The 24,740-nt window shown below is 40.0% G+C and overlaps 1 protein-coding gene and 1 long non-coding RNA gene across 2 annotated transcripts in view; one reads left to right on the top strand and one right to left on the bottom strand.

Moving 5' to 3' along the window:
- Positions 1–557: 557 nt before the first annotated feature.
- Positions 558–24,740, bottom strand: part of CHST9 (carbohydrate sulfotransferase 9) — an 80,170-nt gene continuing 55,987 nt past the window's right edge. The window contains exons 2-3 of the mRNA XM_071418636.1: positions 17,890–17,927; positions 558–2,006 (exon numbers count right to left, since the gene is read on the bottom strand). Of these exons, the coding sequence (XP_071274737.1) occupies positions 918–2,006; positions 17,890–17,927 (1,127 nt within the window). The 3' untranslated portion in view covers positions 558–917. The remainder of the gene's footprint in view (positions 2,007–17,889; positions 17,928–24,740) is intronic.
- On the top strand, positions 1,518–23,442 carry LOC139585744 (uncharacterized). Its single transcript, XR_011677276.1, has 4 exons — positions 1,518–1,655; positions 19,670–19,758; positions 20,414–20,594; positions 22,100–23,442. It is a non-coding gene; the product is annotated as an uncharacterized lncRNA (long non-coding RNA).

The following is a 24,740-nucleotide window of genomic DNA, read 5'->3' on the forward strand; positions in this document are numbered from 1 at the left end:
AACAGATTGCTGGGAGCTGGGCTGATAACCAGACCCCAGCAGACTGAGAATGGTCAGTTGCAATGAAGTTGCTTCTCAGTACAGACCTCAGAATATCCCAGAGCTGCCAGGCTGAAACTTAGTCCATTTCATCAAAAATGAAGAACTACCATGAATATTGGGACCATAGTATGCAGGTATCACATGTAATGATGCATCCACTGTGCATTAAAACCTTAATTTTGTTGAATACAGCAGCTCTCTGAAAGGAGGGTCATACTTGTCAACTCCAGTGCATCAATCAAAATGAGGCAGTGGACTGATCCTTCACAGGCTTACCCAAATCTACTCTGCTCATCAACTGAGCTGCTGTGCTATTTTTAGTTTGATGCATTTGTATTCAAGAGAATCCTTCAATAAAAAAGGTCTAAAACTGGCTAGAGTCTAATAGTAATCAAAAAACGAGTCTTGCAACTGAGAACACTGTAAACATTTTAGAAAATTAGCCAATGATTCTTTATTAATAAGTGACAGAAAGTAAAAATACAATCAAAAGTTTTTTCAAAACCCATTTCTAAAACAAACACACCAAAAAAAGAATCATGCCACTCTGAATTTTTTTTCTTAAACCATTAAAAGAACATTAGGTAAGCTAATGCAACAGCTGTCTGAGCCACTGCTTCCATAGAATAATCCATAATGGTAAAAACAGCTTTTTCAGGCATTTTAGTGCAATTTATGCTGTTTACAGGTCTTTTTTTCTTTGCATTCGCCATAATTTAGTATCAAATGATATCACTCTAGCTTATAAAATCCCCACTAATTCAAGAAAACTCTACTTAGCAGTAACTTCATTTCCTTTCAGGGCTAATATCAAAGTAGTTGTTTTGAATCCCAACATGATAAGTATCTAGTAGAAGCCTGAAGCTATTCTAGTGCTATACAAGTGGTGATGTATAATTGAACATTAAGTAATCCAAGTAATAGAAGTCATAGGTCAGCTGTCTCTCCTCCTTAGACAATTCCTTTAAATATTGCCTCACTACCTCTGTACTTGTTCGCTCGTCAGAGGAATGTCTGTCTTTGAATTTAGGGAACTTCAGATTGGCTGGAGCACCTACCAGCTGCAGAAAGTAATTGGCATCTTCTTCCAGGGTTTCAAACTTTCCTATAAAATCGTAGTTGATGAGGCAGGGATAGCAGAGCTTACTGACTTGCTCCCAGTGAATGTCCATTCCTATTGGTCGGTGGGAATCCAACAAATATTGGATAAACTCCTTGAACTTAACTCCTGATCCTGTTTTCAGTGCTTCTTCATCTGCATGATGTCTATACTTTTTAATTATTGCCTTCCCAAATACCGGATGGTAATAGCTGTTTGGATGTTCAAACTTATCCCTGAAGGCAGATACCAGTCTTTCCATAGGATCACGTACAAATATGAACTTGGTGTACATGTTCAAGCGTGTGTAGATCCCTTTTAGGTCATAACTGTCCAATTTTCTCAGGTGCTTTCCATAGTGCACATCATCATGGGAGATGTTGTTTGCTGAAGCAGCAAGTCCACTGAGCACCATGAGGACCCTTTTCCAGTTGGAACAGCCTGCTTTTGGCACTTCACAGTACAGAACCTTGTGCCTGTCCTCTACATAAATTCTTGACACTAGGTGCACCAGGTGAGTTTGCAGCTTCTTTCTGCTGTTGTATTTCCTACAGAAGTCCTGCAGAAAGGCCCTGCGCTTTTCCTGGGCGCTGTCTATGTCCTGCCACTCACCACCCTTGACAAATGTCTTGTTTAACGGGTGCAGAGCAGGAGGTAAATACACCCCTCTGAACCAGTTCAGAGGAGACTCACTCATCTTCTGCTGCTCAGGGAGCCGGTTCTCCGAGGAGGCAGCCACCACACCGAAAGGGTCAGTCCTGCCCTGCCAGTGCCTGCTGCTTGAGACATGGTTACTGAGGCTCACAGGAGCACTTCTCCTCCACGCTGCTTTCCTTGGCATCCCCAGAGGCTGGAGCGTGAAGTCCTGCAAACGTGGAAAGGATCAGAGCTTAGAGCACAGTGACAGTCCAGCCCGGCCCGCTCATGTTGCAGCAGCAGCAAGGATGGTGGGGTGTGCTCATAACCAAGCCACACCTGGTACTAAAAAGTCCCCTTTGAATTGCTCAATCAATACACCTAATTTAGGAACCAACTGGGCTAATTACTGAAATACATGCTTCTGAAGATTACCTATTAGCACACAGTAGGTCTTCCTACAAAAATAAATAGCTCAAGTCACACCTCTTAAGAAATCAAAAATGGTTCACACAGGGGGGCTGATAGTCCTGCTAGGGGTGGCCAGACACTTTTCTCTCCTGAGCACATTTTCCCCTGTGCCAGCACTGGCACTGGTGGAGCGGCACGGTCATTCTCTGGAGTGCACTGGCACAATCACAGTAACAGGTATTGTCTCGGGAGTTTGCAGTTTATTGCAGCCCTGAGACACGTGGAAAGTCTCTGTTTCGGCCCGCACGTTCAAAGAATGAATCGGAGTTCTTCAGTTCTGAGTCTCAGAGTTGTTTATTGTATCTTACCTATAAAAATTTTTCTCCTGTCCAGCCGAGGTCCACTCAGCAGGACAGACAGAGGCACTCTGACCGCCCTCGGGGTGGTGTTATCTCTTTATACTACAAACTACGTATAACATGTTTACAATTACTTTCCAATACCTATCACCTATGTTAGACAGTGAGCTTCTACTCTAAACCGATCCAAAAGTGCCAACATCACAGCAGAAGATGGAGGTAGAGAAGAAGAAGAAGAAAGGCTGGACACGCCCAAGTCCCTCCATCTTGTCCCCAAAACCCCTATTTTAAAAACCCCAAAATCTACTTTTTCAGCAAGTGATAATTTTATTATTACACTACTTAAACTTCTGTGGCTTTCAGGTCTTCAAACAAAGTTGGTAATTTGCTCCACGGGTCATAATCAAACCCACAGGTGTTCTGGGCTGCATGCCAGGGTCTCAAGCCCCCTGGCAGGGTTACCATTAACTCTGGGATGTACTGAGTTCTGACAGTATTGGATCTACTCCCACCACTGAGACTTGGAGCAGCTCTTGTCCCCCAGTGGTGGCAGGGGACAAAACCAGGGCTCCTAAACAGTTGACATCAGCTGGTTTGAGCAGGATGTAGTGACAGACAAAATCATCCCTCCAAAATGGTCCTACTCCTACCTGCACACAGAGAGATGATGGAAGTGGATGCACAGGACTGAATGTACATACAGGTGTGTCTGTGACACAGGTGCCTGCACCTGAGCTGCTTTCACAGCTGATAAGGAAAAATAGATGCCTTTGGAGCCTATTCCATCTGACTTATTTAAACATCAACATTAATGACACCAACTAACTAAACATTAACTAGTGACCCTTCAAAGAATGTGAAAAGATGAGACTTTCCTCCTAAACATCTCTCTGTATGTCCCCAGCCATTGTGCAATCCACAAACTGCAGGAGCAGCAAAGCTTGCATCTCTGTTTTGATGTCAGATTCTTCAGGGTCTTGTATCATGCAAGTTGACTGAAGAATTTCTTGTAATATGGGTATTTCTGCTTGCTTATTCCTGAGTGGATTCTCATGTGTCTGCTAACAGGAGATTTTTTTTCTCCTGTTAGCAGGCAAGCCTACTGCATTGGGACACCTCTACAGCTGCTTATTTTCTTTACACATCTGGAGAGAGAGGATGCTGGTCAACAGGTTTTTTCAAACATCTTGTTGCAAGTAACAGAAAAATGGTTAGATGGCCAGACAAACACAGACCACCTGACTTGCTTCCATGAGCCTAACTTTTTTTGGAAAGCTACATAAAAAGGCTTTTCTGGAATAAACTGATTAAACATTTACTGGAAAGTTATTTTGTCAACTGCCAGATCATATGTGTGGATTTGGGGGGATGATAAAGTTCATAGGCCAATTCAAATAAAGCTGTTAAAAATTCAGAGGAATAATGTAAGAAATGGTAATGAAAGAAACACAATTTGAATTCCAGTTTGAAAAAAGCCTATGAAAAAACAAGCAGTTCCAAGAAAAGTTAGCATATGTTGCAGTGTAATAATTTCCTTTAACAAAAACAAACCCAGAGGATCAGGCTTTTCTCTACTGCTTCAAGCCACTGACAAGCAGGTCTTTTGCCACTGAACTAATGTTTGTATTGATGAAAACAAATAAAAGAAGAGAGTTGTGCAGGACTTGTATGTCTGTGAGAGAGAAGGTAAGTTGGTGTTTTTAGAGATGCAAAAGGATACTTGAATTCATTGGATTTGATGTGGTCCACTTTTCTAATATTTTTTAAAAAATGTATTCTGTCTAATATTTTATTCTTTAAAACAAATGAAACATATGTGTCTAGAGATTTATCCCTTCTGCCCTAGGATGGAAATAATTCAGGAGCTAAGTCAGTGTGTAACAACAGAAAGCAGTGCTAGTAGTAAATCAGGGTATGACTATGAGCCCAATGGGAGTTTCAGCATCATAGTGAGTGGCAAAGTGCCATTCTTGCAACTGCAGAACCACAGACTTACAAATAATTTAAATGTTTTTACCTTGAAAGGGAAACCTGGAACTTAAAAAGGTGAGATGAAAAATATGGGATACTCAGAAACCAACTACACAATACAAGGCTCAACAGAATTAGGGATAAAATTGTGATAGTGCTAAAGTAACTAAAGGTTGTAAGTTCATCAGTGCAACTCTGGTGATTTTGAAAATTTAGAAGACAGTCTCCAATGATACATGGCTGTACTGGTGTTCCCCAATGCAGACAAAACTCAGAGAGGGCAGTACCTCATGACTTCCTATGGTATGTCACCTGAATTTAGCAGCTCATTTCTGTGCAAAGAAACTTAAACCATCTGAATTTCAAACCAAAGCCACTAAAATGAGTCCTTTACTTCAGAGGAAAGTTCAGCCTTCTCGAGCCATCCTGTCTTCCTGAACTGGTGGAAGATGCCCTAGTTCCACTAGAACAGGAGGGAAAAGGACAGATTGAAAGGTGTGTGTGGTCTTGATTTTGTTCCATTTCAAAGAGTCTGCCTGGGATCCAGGACAAGCCTCGAGGGTAACCCAACATGGTACCAGAGGAGGATTGTATTTTAGTTGCAGAAATGGTGAATGCAGCTGTAGGAATCCTTACTAAAACATTTTTGTGGGATTAAAAACTTCAGAGAAGGATGGACAGAACTATTCAGAGAAATCTCAGTACCACTGTAAAGGAACATCATGTGCATAGTTGGAGGCAATTGAAAGGGGCTCCTTCCTAGTGAGATGAGGCAAAAGGAGAAAGAATAACTTAGCAAAAAAGGCCCCAAGAGAAAACAAAAAAAAAAAAAAAAAAAAATCCCCAAAAGAAAACCAAAACCAAACCAACCCAAAACCCCACAGGCCTGCCCTTCTCTCCCTAAGCCAAATAAAAATCCCCAAGAAAAACCCCAAAACTCTAGGGCCAAAGCAATGATACAGGAAGATCTGAGGACCAAGAAGTTACCTCAATTTGTAAAATGTTATTAGCTGCTTTCCTCTTCCCCTTCTCTCTGAGACTTTACTTATCCCACTTATGTTGGCTAATATATGTTTTTATGGTCTCCATGAGGGAGAGTGCCCTTGCAGTAACTGCTGGCTTGCTCTAAGAATTGGAACTTGCTCTAAGAATTGGAACAGTAACTTGCTCTAAGAATTGGAACAGATATTTTCCAAAGGCATAAATGGCTGGTACATTGCCATGGAAGTTTTCTAACTCAAAAAAAAAAATTAAAATAAAAGAAGAAAGAAAGAGATAAAAGCTTTCTATACACTTGCCTGAGTAACTAGATAAGTATGTAATAAAGGTGAGATGAATGAAAAGGTTAATTAAGCTTTATTTTTGATGAGAAATATTTAACTAGACAGTTTCCTTGGGAAACTAAGAGAAATAGTTTAATAGATAGTGCCATGTTCCTTAAGCAAAGCTGCCTGACAGTCTGACACTTATCTGCATGAAAGAGCTGAAAGCCACACACTCTGAAAGGATTTAAATATTTTATGACACCAGTCTTACATAAAGAGAGCTGCCTTCTTTGGCTTGCTCTTGGTGTCAGTGATGCTTTGTTGTGCATTTTATGACACTTTAAAGATCTGAACATCTCCATGTTATATCTTTTTTTTTTTTTTTCCCACAGCAATAACAGGTAAACAAAAACTTGCAAAACCGATAAAGACTTTTGAAAAACATCCATGTCCATATATCTGCATTCCTAAAAGTCCATCCCACAAGCTGCTGAGCATTGTTGTTCTGAAAAACACCTGAACATACACCAACAACAGGCAGCATGTGTCAGACACTGACTCTGGACCCAGATCTTCCCATGCAGACAGCCCTTACCAAACTCTTTGAGCCAAGTGCCCAAGGACAGGAACATCCATTTATGGCTTTCCAAAGAGCTGCTAAGTTTGGGAACCAGCTGCCTGACATGGGAGATGAACTCTGTGGTTACCTTGGAAAGATGCAATGCTGTCCTTAAGACATGCTGACAACCTATGCAGCAGGCTGCATACATTTAGTCTGAGGATTAAAACCAGGGAATTGTTGTACCTTTGCCAGTAATTGTGCAAACTGCCCTCTGTTTGCATAAACACATTTGAAAGGAAGGCCACATAAGAAGTGGCCATTTAGAAGAGTAGAAGGCACTGTCTCACTTTAGCTAGGCTGGAACTGAAGACAGATTTAAAAATGAGGTTAAATTTGAGGAAAAAATGGAATTTAACAGAGTTTTTCTGTGATGTGTGGCTACTGGCAGGCAACTCAGTGAAGCTGTTGAAACAAAAGGCATTTTAGAGTCATTAATGAGTTAATGGATTTTTTTTGGTCACATTTTTATTGCTGTAGATTCCCTGCTCCTCTCCATTCAAAAAAGGATTTCTCCTCACTGTAAAAATAAGTAGCCAATACTTTCTTTTACACACATTGAAGCTGTCTTTTCCTTTAATACCTTCACAAGCCACTGAGGTAGAAGAGATTGACTACTGCCAAGCATGGTTAAGACTCATCCAATTATGCTTTGTGGTGATTTTACAATGCACGGGTGGGATCTCATCTAGGCATTTGCAATTAGAGCAACTCACCATGCAAAAAGATAATGATGTATTGGAAAGGCTGATATTCCAGGGCTGATTTACAAAGATTTAATGGCCTGTGGTGCAAACAGTGCTGTTTCCTAAATGCCTTAGTGCTGGATATTCAGTTTTACTAACAAGAATAATAAAATTAAATAAGCCCAACAGATAACATAGCATGAAGAATAGCAAAGGAAAGAAATTTTCTGTTTTCTTGTGCTTTTCTCTGATGCCAACTTACCTGTTTACCTAGGATCTCTCTACAGAAAATTGACAAAGAGTAATTTAAGACAAGGTTCATTTTCCAGTTCACACTCAGACTTTAAAATGATAAAGGAGCACACAGAGATGAGTCTCTTAAGTTTTTAGTGGAAGGCAGCTTGAGTACTGGAGGATTATAAAACAAACATCCTCCTACTTGGATGGTAGGTGTCTGTGAGTCTTTGAAAACTTTGGAACCAGTAGTTTCAGCCTAAAACCTCAAGTTTTTCACAAAATGTTGGAGGGGGCTCTGAGCAAACTGATTTAGTTCAAGATGTCCCTGCTCATTGCAGGAGGATTGGTCTAAGTGACCTTTGAAAGGTCCCTTCCAACTCAAACTGTTCTGTGATTCCGTGATAATTTTTGGGCACACTTAGAAGAATCTCTTAATCAGAGGACCAGGATTGTGGCAGATAGCTCAGACTTGGTATGCAGTTTAAATGTCAGGAAAAGTTTGCATGATTCCTATTTTCAGCAGGCCAGTGAAGCCTGGATCTGTTACTACCTCACTTCAGCTGTACAAACATGAAGAGCTGTACTTGTATGTGTGAATTTTCTTAATCCTGCCAAAAGGAGAGATTATCCTAACTTCTTTTGTGCTAGAAGACTATTTGGAAAATGTAATACAGAATGATCAGACTCCTCTACTACTACTATGCTACCTGAGCTAACATGTAAATATGCTCAGAACTCTCCCATATCATAGCAGTTGTTTAGTGTAATGTTGGTGAGCTAAACAGAGATCCACAGGATCTCCCAATGGAGAGACTATTCAGGCTGCACACAAGTGACAGAAAATATTTGCTGATGAGGTGCTTCACCTTCTGTGCAGTGGAGATAAACCTCTTGATTCATCACTTGTGCTTGTATCAGCTACTCCAAAGATAATAGGCAGCACTAACCCCTCACCTCCCAGTGGAGCCATGAATTTTTGTCTTATCTAATTTATTCAGGGCATATCACTGATGCTACATTCCTCAAAAGCCAGAGGCAAGACCTTACTGCCACAGACACCACATTTTCCTATGAGATATGTATCCCTAAAACACATGTACTTGTACCAAGCATCTCTAAGATTACTAAACAGGTTGAGGGGAAAAAAATAAGAAAAGAGAGAATACAAGATACTCAGAACTTCCTTCAGAGACTAAGAGGCAAACCTCATAGTTTGTAGCTGAATTACAATTAGGTTCAAAGGAGATCCTTGTGAACTCTGAGCCAGACACAAAATAGAATAACTGATCATAGTAAGAAAAAAAATACTGCAGGTAAATTTTAATTAACAGTAATTTTAAATAGATACCAGTAATTTTAACTACTGCTTTTCAAAACACAGCTTTGTAAATCAGTGACTATTGCCCCTAGAATCTGTTAGCAGAAAATCCAGCATCTCATTGCATGGTGACTTGGAGCTATGGCAAGGATACAGACCAAGATAGTGAAGAAGGAATGGGCAGAGGGAAAGAGAGGTTTTTTTCTTTTTATATGGTGTGGCCAACTGTAAGTGATTGGTGTGGAAAAATTTGAAAGGAGAGCCCCAGCCCAGAGATGGTTTTGGAGGAGAACAACCCAGGCCTACAGGCAGTGGGGAAAGTGGAGAGGCCCAATGGGGTAAGCTAAACAGTAACATTATCACAAGTATAGTAGTGTACTTAATAAGGAGATAGGAGAAATCCATTTGTCTTTGGCTGAGACCTCTTAGATACCCAACTCCTGGCTTTGCACCAGCCTCCCCTCCCCTCCCTGCCCTGTCTTGATCTACAGAAAGCACAAAGTCATGATAATGAGGCAAGACAGTCTGCACGAGCCACTTCCACGAGCTGATTCACATAGTCAGCATCTTGGATGAAGGAAATTAAACTCTAATTTACTTGCCAATTCTTGATCAAATCTGGAATTAGCTACCTCCTGTTTCCACCTTCACAGTCAAAGCATTTGGATTCTCCAAAGCATGCTTTGAATGGGAGGAATAAGAAAGATCAAGGCATAAATAATAGAAAGAGTAGCAATAAAGATGCTATCATTATCAGAAATTAAGTTTTGTGTGACAGATTAAAGATTCACCAATACAACTGCAACCAAGTATAGCAAATAAAGAAAGCACTCCACTCCCTTATTACTAAGAAATAAATAATAGGGAAGGTCACTTGATAGCAATAATAAATTGGTTTCAGGATAGTGCAATGCTGATGCTGCTTATCTTGCCTCCTGATAACAGTTTTATGGTGCTGGTTCTTTGCACTATAACTTACAGACTTGAAAATAAGCACAGAGCCACTGCAGACCTGACAGCTAGTGTTTGGGCAGAGTCTGCAGCCAATGTGCATGGAGTGCATGCCAGCCTAGATGTGCAGCTAAGATGCACTGCTAATAAAAAGCAATTTTCAGGCCATGGACCTCTTAACACTTGGCCATATTTAGCCCAGCCTCCTTCTTACCTAGCAACACTGGTTTTGGGTACAGGTAAACTGGTGTGTTTAAACAGCAAAGCATTTTAAACAATCTGAAATTCAAAATTCACTAAACTAAGCATGCAATGTCCATTTTATGAAGCATAGTGCTTCGTAGGTTTACCATATGTATAGAGGGAGCTTAAGTCTGAAGATGACACTTTCAGGCAATCTCTGTATATTGCATATTGATCTCTTATTTGAACTCATTAAGTAATGCTAATGTGCCTATTTTTCATAACTTAAAGCACACAAGTAAATCAAATAACCTAAACAGTTCCTGCTGTTGACAAATGCAATTCCCAAAATTGCTATCTTCAAGCATATTTGAAACACATCTTTGAAAACAAATAGCGTCTCTTGCATGTTCACAACTCAAGCCAGGCAGGAATTTTTGAGCGCATTTCATATTTCAGACAACATCTATTTTCCTCTCTTAAGAAAAGGGACACCAACATTTTTTTATCCAAGGAGGGGCCATGTCTCAGCCCTTGCTGATCAACACCCAGCCTGCACAGGAGAGACCCTGTACCCATTTCCTTGTGTGCATGAGTAGACATATTTTGCAGGAAGCTGACCAAACTGCTGGGTGTTAATCCTGGAGGTTAATCCTGCACGTTTGGACTGAAACACTGGCTCCAATTTCCCAGCAAGTGCTTTGAGAATAGAGGCCTGAAATCTAATGCTGTGCTTCTGCACACAAAGCAGAGTTCCTCACATTAGCGGCTGTGGCAAGATTCACAGGGTTTTTTTTGTTTCTGGTAAACAGAATCCATCTCTATCTTGTTTGCAGGTAAACACACTTATCTTCCAGCATAAACAAGACATCTTGCTGTTTTAGAAATAATAAGAAAAGTTTCCAATGAAACTAAGTTCAGATGAAGAATATTAATGTATATTCAGGCATGAAGAATTCAATTTCTCCCAAATTGCTTTGGAAGAGACATTAAGATCTCTAGAGATCTCAAAGCATTTTCCCTTCAATCAAAATTAGCATTTAATTCAAATTAGATGACTTTATTGGTAAATAAAAAAGAAGTAGAAATATAAATGCGCTCTAGGTAGGCAAATATATCAAATATGTGTTTGCCTACATTTGTACACTTTTAAACAAATTTGTGTGTTAATTTCTAGGCAGAAAAAAATAACACTTGAGAAATGATTGCATTCATAAATTACAGTGGGAAAAAACAGACTGTGAATTGACAAAGGGCATTATTCACTGTACAGTCCATCCTCACACTGACTGACCCTGTTTCACTGAATGGGGCTGTCATGTCTATCACAGGTAAAAGAAAATACACTGGCTTATTCTGTAGCAGATTTTTGTGAGGCTCTCCCCCGAATATGCATTGATATGCAAGCAGTGCCACAGCTGACCAGTGTGCCACCCAAACACTAACTATTTCAAGCACCATCCCTCCCTGAAGCACAGGAGTAATAAGAGCAGCACTGTGTTTAAGGGCAGCTGCACCCACCAGAGCCACAGTGTTTGGTTTTATGCAAGTCCCTTGACCTTCACACTTCATTTTTCTGTGTCTGTAAACCACAGGAAAGATAATAATTGCCTAGCCCATGTGAATATTGTGATTCCTACTTTCTGATTAACACTGGTAGAAAAACTTGCCATTTTACAGAGCAAAAAGAGACAGAAATCTGATAACTGGGACTGCTACACAACTTCCCAGTCCATGCTGCCCTTCATTGCTTAAACCTCTCACCATGTCTTTCAATATTTCTGTTGAGCATTCAATCTGTTGCATATTGTTATGTTTGTTTGGTTGGTTTTTTCCCCAAAAGAATAATTCTTCATAAAATTTAAGATAGTTTTATCTTCAGACACTGCACTTATGTTCCTGTCTATACAACCTGAGAAGCAGTTTCCTCCACGAGGGACTGAGAAGGTTCTCACATAAAAACGTCCTCTGTACTTATTTAAATAGTTTTTCCTCCTGCATTTTTTTTCTGAGAGTCACCATCTTGGTACTATGTATTATGAACTAATCAGTGAAGGACTGTTACATTATCTGAACTCAAAGGGGGCAGAGAATGCTATCAGAAGCAACTTTTATCAGCTTGGAAGAAAGAAAATGCTATGTGTAGGGAAAAATGGAACATTTTTCCCCAACTGATTTTATCTGATAATATATCAGATAAAAAATTAAAAATTAATTTTAAAAAATGCAGCTTCTGCTTACTGATACAAAATGTGCAGGGGGAGCAGGAAGGATCTCATATTCAACCAGACAGGGCTTGGAGCTGTCTACCTCAAACAAGGGAACAAATGAGAACCTATAGGAGATAATCAGGTGACCCACCTAGTGGATTAGGGAAAAGTGGAGTGGCTGGAAAGTTATCCAGTGGAAAAGGACCTGGGGATGCTGGTTAACAGCAGCTGGATCTGAGCCACTGCGTGTGCCCAGGTGGCCAAGGGCTTGGTTTGTATCAAAATAATTTGTAGTTTTGATAAAAATCAAGGAATCTAGGTTTGAATCAAAAATATGGCCAAACAGGACTAGGAAAAGGTTTGTCCCTTTGTACTCAGCACTGGTGAGGCCCCACTTCAAGCCTGGAGAAAGGAAGGTTTCCCTTGGTGGAGAAGGATCAGCTTAGGGAATATTTAAACAAACTAGACAGAAACAAGTCCTTATGGAACAGGAAGAGGGAGCTTATGGAATGAACTCATGAGTGTTGAAGGAGCTGGAGGATGTCACTGTGAGCCTATTCTTTATTATCTTTGGAAGATCATGGTGACTGGAAGGTTTCCTGAGGACTGGAAGAAAGCAAACATCACTCCTATCTTTAAGGCTGGATAGCAAGGAAATGACAGGCTGATCAGCTTCACCTCATTACCCAGGAGCATGACAGAGCAAGGGACTATTCCTCCCCAGGTGCATTTCACCTTGATGAACTTCATGAGGTTACTGTTGGTCCATTTCTCCACACGGTTGAAGCCCCTCTAAATGGCAGCACAACCCTCTGTTGTATCAGCAATTCCTCAGCCCAGTTTTACATCCTGTGACAACTCCCTGAGGGTTCACTCCATCCCATCATCTTGGTATATAATGAAGAAGTTAAATGGTATTTATTCAGCTGTGACCTCTGGGGTACTCCACTGGTGACTGTCCTCCAGCTAAATCTCATGTTGTATGGATTTATGAAGGGGAAATTGATCCTGACCAGTCTAATAGTCCTGTACAAGCAGATGAGTGAATCAGTGGCGAGTACTGGATCTTGTTTATCTCAAATTTACTAAGGCTTTTGGCATTCCCATAACACCTCCACGAAGTACAGGTTAGGTAAGTGCTCAGTGAGCTGGACTGAAAACTTAAGCTCAAACAGTTGTGCACAAAATGCAGCTGGAGGCCATTCACTACTGCCCCAAGGTCGATGGTGGGTCCAAAAGTGTCCCACATCTTTATTACTGACCTGGATGATGAGACAGAACATACCCTCACCAAGTCTGCAGGCAATACAAAATTGGGAGGAGTGGCTGATACACCAGAGGGCTGTGCTGCCAATCACAAGGACCTCAACGGACTTGAGAAATGGCTAAACAGGAATTTCATGAGATTTGACAAAATGGAATGCGAAGTCCTGCAGCTGGGACAGGCTGGGGGCTGCAGAGGGGGAAAGCAGCTTTGCAGGAATGGACCTGAGGGTACTGGAGAACAAGCTGCCTGTGGGCCAGCAATGTGCTCTCAAAGCAAAAAAGGCCAACAGCCTCCTGGGCTGCATTAGGCAGAGCAATTCCAGCAGATCAGGAGAGGTGATCCTTCACATTTGCTCAGCCCTGGTGAGACACAGACACACTGGGAGTGCTCTGTGCAGTTCTGGGCTACCCAGTGCAGGAGACGTCGGCATACTCGAATGCATCCAGTGTATAAATGGACATGGAGGTAGACATGCTGGAGTGAGTTCAGTGAAGGGGCAACAAGGTATTTAAAGGTTAGGAGCATGTGACATACAGGCAGTGGCCAAGAGAGCTGGTGATGTTTAGCTTGCAGAAGAGGAGGCTTGGAGAGAGCTTATCAATGTATATAACCTGGGAGGGAAGAAGTGGGGGGAGTAAAAATGATGGTGCCAGACTCCTCTCAGAGGTGTTCAGTGACAGGACAGGAGGAAGTGGGCACAAAGTGTGATACAAGGAATTCCATATAAATACAACAAAATACATTTCTACTGTGTGAATATCAAGGAATCCAGAAATATCCAGGAGCAGAGGAACCACTATTCTTGAAGGTACTCAAAATTCAACCAGATGTGACCCTGGACAACCTGCTCTATGAGTAAGGGGGTTAGACAAGATGATCTCCAGAGATGCCTTCCAACCTCAAGCAATAGGTGATTCTATAAAGCACCTGAGGGTGAAACAATAGTTCAGTTTGTTTAGTGGGCTAAATGCATTAGTTCTCTCATAGATTTTCAAACTCTTAATTTTGGGGCAATAAAGTATGTAACACTGAGGAATATGATCCCAAACTGGGAAAACAGAAGGAAGGACCATACCTATCAGATAACCTCAGAGTGGCAGGACTTGGAAGCTGGCATAAATGGACTGAAGTTTTTTTTAGCTAGGTCATTTGAGATGATGAAGGGGATAGAGGAGAAAACTGGAGTAAACTATAGCAGTGCACAAGGGCAACCAAGGAGTTTGGTCTGAACGGTGAAGTTTTCAATCATGTTAATATAGATTTATTACACCATGTGCCCGAAGCAACCTTCAGGTCATATTCATATTCCTCATCATGGTCTGTGCAACAAACTTATATTGTCATTTAACAGAGGTTTGAGTTATCTTTGACTTCTTTCTTTTCTTTGGCACAAGGTGTGCACATACTGACAGTATGTCAGAGCTGCAGTAATCCATGGTCCAACCCCAGCTCTAGCAAGTACATTGCCTCATCACTATCCTTTCTGTGTTCCTGCTTTGCAGCCCCACATGCAGAAAGGGGAATATTCCCTGACAGAGCACTGATTGAGGGATGGATGTGTCACTTCAAGAGAGTCTGCCTTGACCAAAAACTCCACAGTGACAAAATAGGGGGACAGATACTGGGGACTGTCCCAACTTGACCTGCAGCTTCACTGCAGAAGGGACATGCCCAAGTCTGAGCTCAAACACAACTGAGATTTTAAACCAAAATCTCTGCAAGCAACTTCAACTTCTAAATGCAATTACACATATTCTTGTCAGTCCTGCAGAGATTCAGAGGCACTGGACAAAATTGTATGTAGGACTGTATATTAAGACCACAACACAAGCAAATAGGAGGGTTAAGGATGAAACATAAAGGATTTCCCCAGACAAATTTTGATTGGTGGTCTGTAATGTGTTGTTTTGCCAATACTGTTATATAGAAACAAGGTTTTTTCTTGTTTCCTTCTATTTTCCTCAGCAGTCATTAACATGCTACAGTAAACAGGCTGTACATTGGTGCCAGGACTTACCCTTCAAGTTGCAAAGGTAGTTAAAAACAGGTATTGAAAAACAGTGTGTGTGCTTCATCTGGTTGACTGCTGGTGGTAGATGACCACTACTGTTAAATGAACATACATATTTATATACATAAATGACAAAAATGATGTTCGAGGAAAACCAGCAGATGACTTATGATTAAAGGGAAAAAAAGCTAGTGAAGATGCCAACTGTAGTGAAAGGTTTCTGGAAGCAGATACTCCCTGAGTGTTTTGTCTATGTCATGTTTCACTAAACTTTGCTTAGGCTTTAGAAGAACTAAGAACCACACAGAAACCACAGTGGTCTTCAAGATTGGAGAGGTCCCAGATGCACACAGACAGTCAGGGGTTTACCCTCCAGTCAGGAGGTCACTGGGACAGCAGCTTTATCATTTCTCCATCCCCTCTCTGTTTCACTCACCTCTCAACAAGATATTTCCTGCTATTTGCCCCTTTGCACTTCTGCTCCTGTCAAGTCGTAACATCATCCATCTTCTGCAGAGATCTTCTCCCTCACTTAAATTACTGGCAGCCAGTTTAAATCACTGTTGCTGAACTGAACTTAAAGGGGACTAAAGGATCTTACCCTGCATATAAAATTTTAACTTCAGGATTGAAAATAAAAAGAATCCTTCCATTACAGATATTCCATCATGATCAACACTCATTTAAATATATTTGTTGAATCAATACAAGTACAAATAAAATATGAAGTGCTTATGTAGTTGTGCCCTAAATGACAATCTTGAAAATTAAATTGATTTCTGCTCTGAAATACTCTTCCAGTTCTTGGAAATCCAAAGGATATTGAACTGGAATGGGACACTACCAGCTGAAGTAGTACCCACTTAAATGGGCATGTCCACAAATCAACTTTTTACAGCTTTATTTAGATACATTCAGCATATCAAGACAACATAATATTCTTCCAAAGTTAGATACTCTTAAGTTAATTGCAGAGAGACAGAGCAGGTGAACCATTCAAGAAAGGCAAGACAGTGGCATGCAGGAAAAGACGAAGACTGGTCACACAAAGTACAGCAGATTATCCACCCTTTGAAAACGTGGCAAGTTTTTTTTTTTAATCACAATACAGTCTTCCTCAGAAAAGGGCAATGGCATGCACCGAGCAGATTTTGTAACACAGAAAATGTGCAGAATTAGGTCTCCAATCAACCATTCACGCACCGCCAGTGTTGCCTCAAGTTGTGGTTTAAAAATACAAGTGCCCCCCCTTCTGGCCAACGGAGACTCCCAAAAGTGGCATTGCAAGAGATTTCTGGCTAATTTTAAAATGCAGTTTCGGTTATAAAAGCTAATTAGACTTGTTCTAGGATATAAACTCTCAGTCAAAGCAAATAACTCCCATTAAATTCCAAAACATTTCTACAGTTATTTTAAAAAGTGAAAGATTTCCTTTGCTTATGCAATGCCATGTTCTGAACTAGCTATCTATCCATCAGTTTCTCAATAATGACAATGTTGTAAAAACTCTGAATATTGCATTGTGCCACAGGACCAGGCTTCCCATAAGTGGCTTCCCAGACATGCAAGGGTTTACTTGGTGAAGAATGGTGCCAGCTCAGGCCACTGAAAGTGACACACTGGCATCTGTGCCATGCTCAGCCATGGCAGGGGACTTGCTGTAAGACCCAAAGCAGGCTGCTTTAGGTGGTCAGTCCCCTGTCAGGTTAGTCCTTTGGTGATCAGTTCACAGCTAACTGTGATGTAATTACTCCAACACCTCCATATATAGCTTAGAAGGAAGATGGCTGGAGGGAGGGTAATTGCTGGACTGCAGATATTTTAATGACTGCTTTTCAAGTGGCATTTCAAAATAAATCTCACAAACAATCCAGATGCCCATTTATATGCCATCTGGACAACAGCATTCAGCAAGAGGACAAGAAGCCAGAGAATGACAAGCAAGCACACTGCTTCTGTGGAATTGAGTCCTTTCACTCCACAAGGGCATGTCACTGAGGAAAGCAAACTCTGGGCTTCGTCCTCTCTTACTGGTTAAAAATTTTTTCAGTTTAGTTTCTATATGCTTTTCCTGATGTTGAAATGACAAATTACATTATATAAAGGTTTTTTTCATAAGTAATTGCTCTTGATACAGTAATAAAGACAGGATGAAAAACGCCTCTGCAAGCAATGTCACAGTTTAGTGCAGCCTCAATGAAAATTCATGGCAGAAATAACCTAAGAAACACCGAAATACACTGCTTACATGTGTTGTTCGGGTATTTATATCAATAGCTTTCTGCCCTTTAAAAGGAATACTAGCAAACAGAAGGGAAAAAAAGGCATAACGTTGTGCTACAAAATTTGATACCAATGAACAAATTACCTCTGGGCTTTGTCCTCAGCACCAGCACGGGAAGTAGATGAACTGAATTGCTTAAATGGAAAATCTTAGATCAAAATGATGGCTACTCCTGTGAATTCAACACATCTGCAGAGTCAGCAAGTTGTCAGACACGTGCTCCTTAGCACACCTGTATTGCTAATATTAGTGTATCTCGTGAAGTTCTCCTTTCTACTTGCCACAACTCTCTACTGTCTGAAAAATTAAGTTAACAAAAAGTATAAAAGTTTCCAAATACCTGATTAATTGTCTCTTGTTGCAGTTTTTTTCCAGACTCTGAAAGGGAAAGAAAAAAATAGTTTGCATATATTCTAATCAATATGATAGGGGACATGCTGAGCAACAAACAGTAAATTAGTAAAAAAATAATCAAAACCTGCAATTAAGAAACAGAATTTAACATGTAGAAATTACTTGACAGTTTGAAATGGAAATACATCAAAAATATAAGAAACACAAGCCTCTCTTATAAAAGAAGATTGAGATAGGTAACCAGTCTTGCTAACCTGGAACCCCACAAAATATTTAAACATTCAAAGGGGAGGAAAAAAAATTCTAACATGTAGTATAAAGCCTCTTAATGTTGCAAGATGTACTACGTGACCAAGAGACTGGTAGCATCCAGCTCACAATGTGACCACTGGAGGAGAAAAGCAACTTCTGCCATTACCTTAAAATAAAATTAAATGCCTGTGTCAAGACTGAGGCTCAGCACCAGCTGGTCTAGGGAGAAATTCTATCCTGATATTATCCACAAAGTGGCAAGTTAAATTATAGTCTTGTTTCCTTATTCTGGCCTTCTTCTGCAGTGTCCTTCAGTGTGCTCGTGGAGATAAAATCAAAACCTAGACAGAACACTGCTTTTCTACACTGTCTGGGACTCTAGCAGCAAGGACACCTCAAATCTGTTCTTTGCTTTTTGACCAAAAGGGGCAGTAATTTGTTCCATTTACTGCTCCCATGCACTAGTTGTCAAAAGGGCAGCTGGTATCAGTTTGCTACTGGAGACTGCCCACACATATTGGGGAAAGTCAGGAATTTCACACTTGCCTATCCAGCTAGGCTACGTGCTCCCCGAGGGTTTTTAAAAATAATAATGATAGGACAGGACTTACAACCTGTCAGTATCACTATTAACTCTCAGGGGAGCCTGCCTAGCTCGGGTGGCTGCCACCTCCAGCCCTGGAAAGGATACTCCATTTCAACAAAACTTTTCTATATTGATAAGTGTGGCACAAGCAGAATTTTTAAAATGAGGTGAAAATATTTAAAGTGTTAAAATACAGTATAAAGACTCTACTTAAAGGAAAATGTTCCTCCCTTCCCATCCCTGAGACAACTACTCTTTTCAATAAAAGCATTATAGATTATTCAGATGAAGATGATTACTTTAGGCTATATTATAACATTGTCTCTTATGATAATTACTTCCTGCATGCTTGTCTTGTGTTTTTATTTGCTAAATATAAAAACTATGCTTTTAAAAAACTCCACAGAACTATCATTTAGGGGAGACTTCTTAAAATGTATTCCCTTGCTCCCTCAGTTCATCTTTAGGAGAAATAAGATTTATTCTTGTAACAAATATTTTAGCCAAATAGATTGTTGGTAATAGAAGATTAAAGGGGTGTGTGTTTTTAGCATTCTCTAATGATATACAAGTTGCTAGGAAAGCAGAGTGTTTGAAATCTCTGGTTAGATCAACACTATTTTGCTCAAAGGTTTGTGGACTTTGAATACTGATGCTTTCCTGTTTCCCAGTACATTTGTTTTTAGGCTATTTTGATTCACTTTAAAGGAATTTTAATAACTTTCTGTTGACAGCATGGACAGCTGGTCTTGAGAATTAGTGAAAATTCACTTGCTGACTGAGGAAGGAAGTGACATCAATGAGTTTCTAAAGTCAGCCCTGAGGGAAAAGTGTGCTCTGCCAGAGTAGCCTTTCATGCCATTGTATTTCCAGGGATGCCTCAAGATGCAAATTGCATTATCAATCAAACTTGCGGTTTCTACCTCAGACAAATATAGAAAAAAGAACAGAAAGACTGGGAAAGACCTGTGCAGCCATTCCTGATGCTACTAAGGAAAAGGTGAAGAAGAATTGATGGTAATTCTTTCCTTGTTCTCTCTTCTTTCTTTTGGTGTAAAGGAAAAGGCAGTTGCAGAAGTGGCTGTATGATACAACAGCAATGATGACATGGGTAAAACAGGACAGAGATTGACTGTTGGGCTGTTAAGGATAGAAGAGAGATCAAATTCAAGGTCACCACTAAATTGAATACTGAGTTCTCCATTTATTCGCTAGATGATCCTTGTCCTCATCACAGAACAACTATGTGCATTTGGCAGAGTCAGCACTTGTGCTCAGAAGGGACCAAGGTCTGTAATAACAGACAGACTACAAATCAGGGTGGAAATATATTGGCACCATTACATGGGGAAACCTGCAAAGTCCTGGTGTGTATTGTACTATTGTTTTAGAGGAAACATCACAAAAAGCAGTGAAAAAACATGACACCTACAGTGTTGAAAGGGGGTTCAGTTTTCAGCTGCCAGAGGCTGATTGTAGGGCAGGACAAGGCCATTGAAAGTGGGCAGAATTTTCTTTGTCCTGTTTCAGTTTTTGTTTTTGTTTTTTTGTTTGTTTTTGTTTGTTTTTTTTGTTTTTTTTTTTTCCTTTTTTTTTCCCTTAAATTCCTACAATTATCTTATAATGACAAGTCGTGAATCTGTGTTTTACTTTTGGCATGGTCACTTTTGAGGAGGATCATTTGTGGTGACCATCAACCCATCAACATTCACCAGCAGGATTCAAAAAACACCACTGGAGAGGGTGCTTTTTACTCAAAGGACATGAAGAATAGGACACTGACAAAGCCAGAACTGTCAGAACACGTCAGCCAGTCCTACAGGCAGCAACTGCATCAGTCTCATGAAATGCAGGTAATATTTGACACTTAACAAGAAGTTTCATTTCTGGTCGACAAATACATGCTGAATTTAAAATTTTTGACAGGTTTTCCCAAGCCCCTGCAATGTGGCAGCAGCTTATGCAACAACATCAAACTAACTAGGAAATTTTCTGCCATCTGAAAACTCTCATGGAAGCTGCCCAGTAGGTAGCCAGCGCAGTCCCAGAGCATTCCTTCTGCAACTCAGACTGCTTGTGAGCAGCTTGCTCTTCTCCTGTATTTTTCTGAAACTTCATTTTTCTACCTGTCATCTTGCAAACTGTTCCTAAATGGGCTCAACGGTGCCACCCGAGCTAAAAATCAAAAGCAAATCCAAAGGCCTTAATCATAGACAAATGGCTGATTCTTTGTGATTCAAAAGTTGTATTTACCAGTATGGACCATGATTCTTGTTTGCTGACACTGTGCTCTCCTACCATGCTGAGGCCAAAATGCTGCAATTGGATTCCAGTGATGACTTTGCATTAGGACTGGAGAAACATATCTCTCCCAATTAAGTTTTAGTGATTTTCTTTTGTCTCTCCAGTTGCAAAAATTGTAATGGCTCATCATGACTGGTTGAGATAAATGGCCTTCTTGGGTTGACCTCAAGCTATATCACTTTATAAAAAAAAATTAGAACAACATTGTTTAAAAGAATTCTCTGTATGTTCATACACTAATTAGTATACTAATTCCTGTTTCCAGGGCAAGTTGGTTTTTTAAATTTTTTTTTTTTGTTTTGGTTGGTTGTCCATGATTAAAAGATTACCTTACTGGGAGGAATAATGTATGTTTTCTAATGTAACTGACAGCTGCAAGACATGAGAGTGTGCCATAACTGCTGCTGTCATGAGGAATGGCAGCACCAACTCCTCAGCCTCATGCACACAGCCTACACAGAGAACAACATGTAATTATGCACTCTATGCCCTGCTTACCTCCCTACAAAGGAATGGCATATTTGTGCAGGTTTACAGATTAATCTGCTTTAATTCCCTTTAATGTTAAACTACTTCCAGCTCAAATATAATTAAGATCACCAGGTACAAAAGATTCAGATTGGAAATATGAGTAACACTTCAACAGAACAAATAACAGCTTGATGCTGTTCTTTATGTTCAAATAGTTGGATACATTAAGGATTTTGACAGCATGTTTGTTCTGTAAGTATGTAGATGAAAAAAATAAAGGTTTCATTTCAAAAGGCAAGACATTACTACTGCATTTAATTAGAGAGAAAAATCTCTTAAGTATACAGATCTGCCAATTTATGTGACATGACTGCTATAAGACCTAGCAACAAAGGATTTTTTTTCTTTCAAAAATCAAATCCAAATTTATATATACTTCAAGTAACCATAATCAATGTCAAAATAAAAGCTTTGGAATAAAAAGTTTGCTTCCTTAAGTCTTCAGATAATTCTACAAATATTTGTGGCATGGTAAAAAGGCAGGGGTTGAACAGAAATGCTGAGTCTGTTTCTCTGTTCCCAGGTATCTGAGGGTTTTCAGAAAGACTGAGAATACTGTGGAGATCTCAGGGGGCAGAGGGGACCCTCAGCCTTGCTCTGAAACTGCCATATGCATAATCTGGAACAGCCATATTCACTCAACTTCAAGTGGGAATGGTACTTCTAAATAATCATTTGTGAAGAAGGAATTGTATGCTCTAATACCAATTTAGTTTTATTTTTCCAGTTTGTGAAATAAACCCTATCAACTTCATCTTTTACTTTATGTTTTTAGACTTAAACACATATGCAACCTATTAAATTGTGACCCACCCCACTTCGATTACTGCAGTCCTGATCTACCAGCACAGATCCTGAGAAGTGTAAATAAATCAAAGCACTCATTTTTGATAAACTTCTGCAGCAAATTCCCATGGCACCAGAGCCTGGGGAAGAAACACTCAGATTTGTTTTTCAGGCTTATAACAGACAAGGTGTGACACTAACAGATTATCTTCTGTGAAAGCCTGTAACTAGGCACACAAAGATTAAAATATTTAGGGCAGAACCATACATTTCCTATGTTTTATCAGCAGAATCTCTGCAGTCTGCAAGCAACACAGCTCTTGCAGACCTGCACATCATTTCCTCCTCCTTCTAACAAGGAATTAAATAAACTAAAAGTGCTCATTTAAACTATTGCCTTCAAAACCTAGTTTAGCTTACTGTTGCACCTCTATGATAATTATGCAACTGAATATGATTACAGTAGCCTAAAATATATTAATCACATCTTCATGGTATTGCATAATCCTTCTCAGTTGTCACAATGCCAACTCATAAGTTGCCCTGGCAGAAGGAAACATAAAAAGAAACCCAAGTTGATACTGATTGAAGCAAATGAAGGAAAGTTGGCCATCTCAAAATACTGAAACTCTCACAGCATTCCAAGGTCTCCCTAGCTAATTTTTCGTGATTACTTTTGATATGAAAACAGACCTTTAATTGTCAGTCTCTAATAAGGATGCAGAACTGTTCCCTGGGAGGTTCAAAGGACCCTGGGAAACTAAACATTTACCAAAGCGTGAGTAGCCAAATGTCTTGTGCTGATTAACATAGACCATTCAGTTTCCACCTAACGAAGTCATAACAAGAAGGAACCCCAAAGGAAAAAAAAAAAAATTGGACTGACAAAGGAACATTAGTCTTAATAAGACTGAGGACTCTCATTCATTAATTCTGTTGAGTGTAAAAAGGAGGTGGGGGTATAACTCAAATCCATTCCTGGACCAAATCCTGCATTGACTAACATTGTGTAACTGTACTTAGGGTGACGAGATGTTACAACATAACTTAATTAAAAATTTGAAGTTTTACCTGCTCTCTGCCTCATCAGCAGTGATAAAAATTTTCAAATGAGACAGAATTGCCAGGATGCCCACTAATGGAATTAGTAAGCAGCCTTGTTTGCCAGTTTTCTTCTAGAAGGCTGTGCTTTCTGCAACTGGGAAAAGGGAAAGCAAAAATTTGTCCTATTTTTCCTTTAAGGATGGAAGATTTGAGATAGTGGAAACATGCCAGACAGTGTATTTGGTTGTAACATCAACACAATATTGATATCACGATTTGGATGGTTTCCAGCTGAACATGGTGCATATTTTCAATGCCTATTTGGCATTCATCCTGTGTCTAACAACAAGAGTAGTTTGTTTCAAATTTGTTTTACAGCTCACTATGCAATTGCTTTGAAAAGTATTTTCTTTTTATCCAACTGCTTCACTACTTTTTTTTCACATTCCTGCGCTCTTAAAGGAATGGAATGGAGTGAATCACACGTTTCTATTCATCTGTAATAGGGAAGCAAAGACCAGTTAATTATGTCTTAGTAGGTGCATTTTTTGAAATCCACAATGTGATCCAAATCCAATGGTAAAAATTCTCAGTTCCCACACTACAAGGGCCATTGCTTTTTCATCTGAACTCATACAAACCACAAGACTCCCCTTTCATGTTGCTAGTTATGTATGGAGCTTTACGCTGCTTTATGTTATGATAATCTGGAGGGTAGGTCACATAATCTGTTAAAATACCTTTTTGACTGTGCTCCCATGTCAAGCTCAATTGCTTATGCAGTTGTATTCCAAAATAAAAAAGGTTTCTAGGCTTTGACACAAAGGAAGTGGTTTCTGCCCATCTGTTGCAGTTTCCTGTGTCAAGGTTCTTAGTACATCATTCTGTGAGGGATCATAAAATCATACATTGGCTTGGGTTGGAAGTGACCTTAAAGATCTTAAAGATATTCTAGTTCTAACCCTGCTGCCATGGGCAGGGACACCTTTCACTTCACCAGGTTGCTCAGAGCTCCAATCAACATGGCCTTGGATGGTTGATGATTTTTTTTTCCAACGAAGGAGAAAACTGTCTGGGTTTTTTACTCTAAGAACATCACAGTAAGAACTGTCATGATAGAAAAGAGCATGGAGAGCAACTGGAGCTTGAATCCACATGCTCAGACCCCACATAGAAATAAAGCTGTGGGCATACAGCTCTCTCTAATACACCCTGCTATGCTCTTAGGCAGCTGAACTTTTGCATTGGGCTCACAGTGGACTGAAACATTGCAGTAGTCTGGCTTTGGTTTTGGCTCCTGCTTGGGTTCTGTTCATATTAAGGACATATGTCCA

Source organism: Agelaius tricolor, unplaced genomic scaffold (genome assembly GCF_023055355.1).
Source record: "Agelaius tricolor isolate 1412-34295 unplaced genomic scaffold, bAgeTri1.0.p SCAF_2, whole genome shotgun sequence".
Lineage (NCBI taxonomy): Eukaryota > Metazoa > Chordata > Aves > Passeriformes > Icteridae > Agelaius > Agelaius tricolor.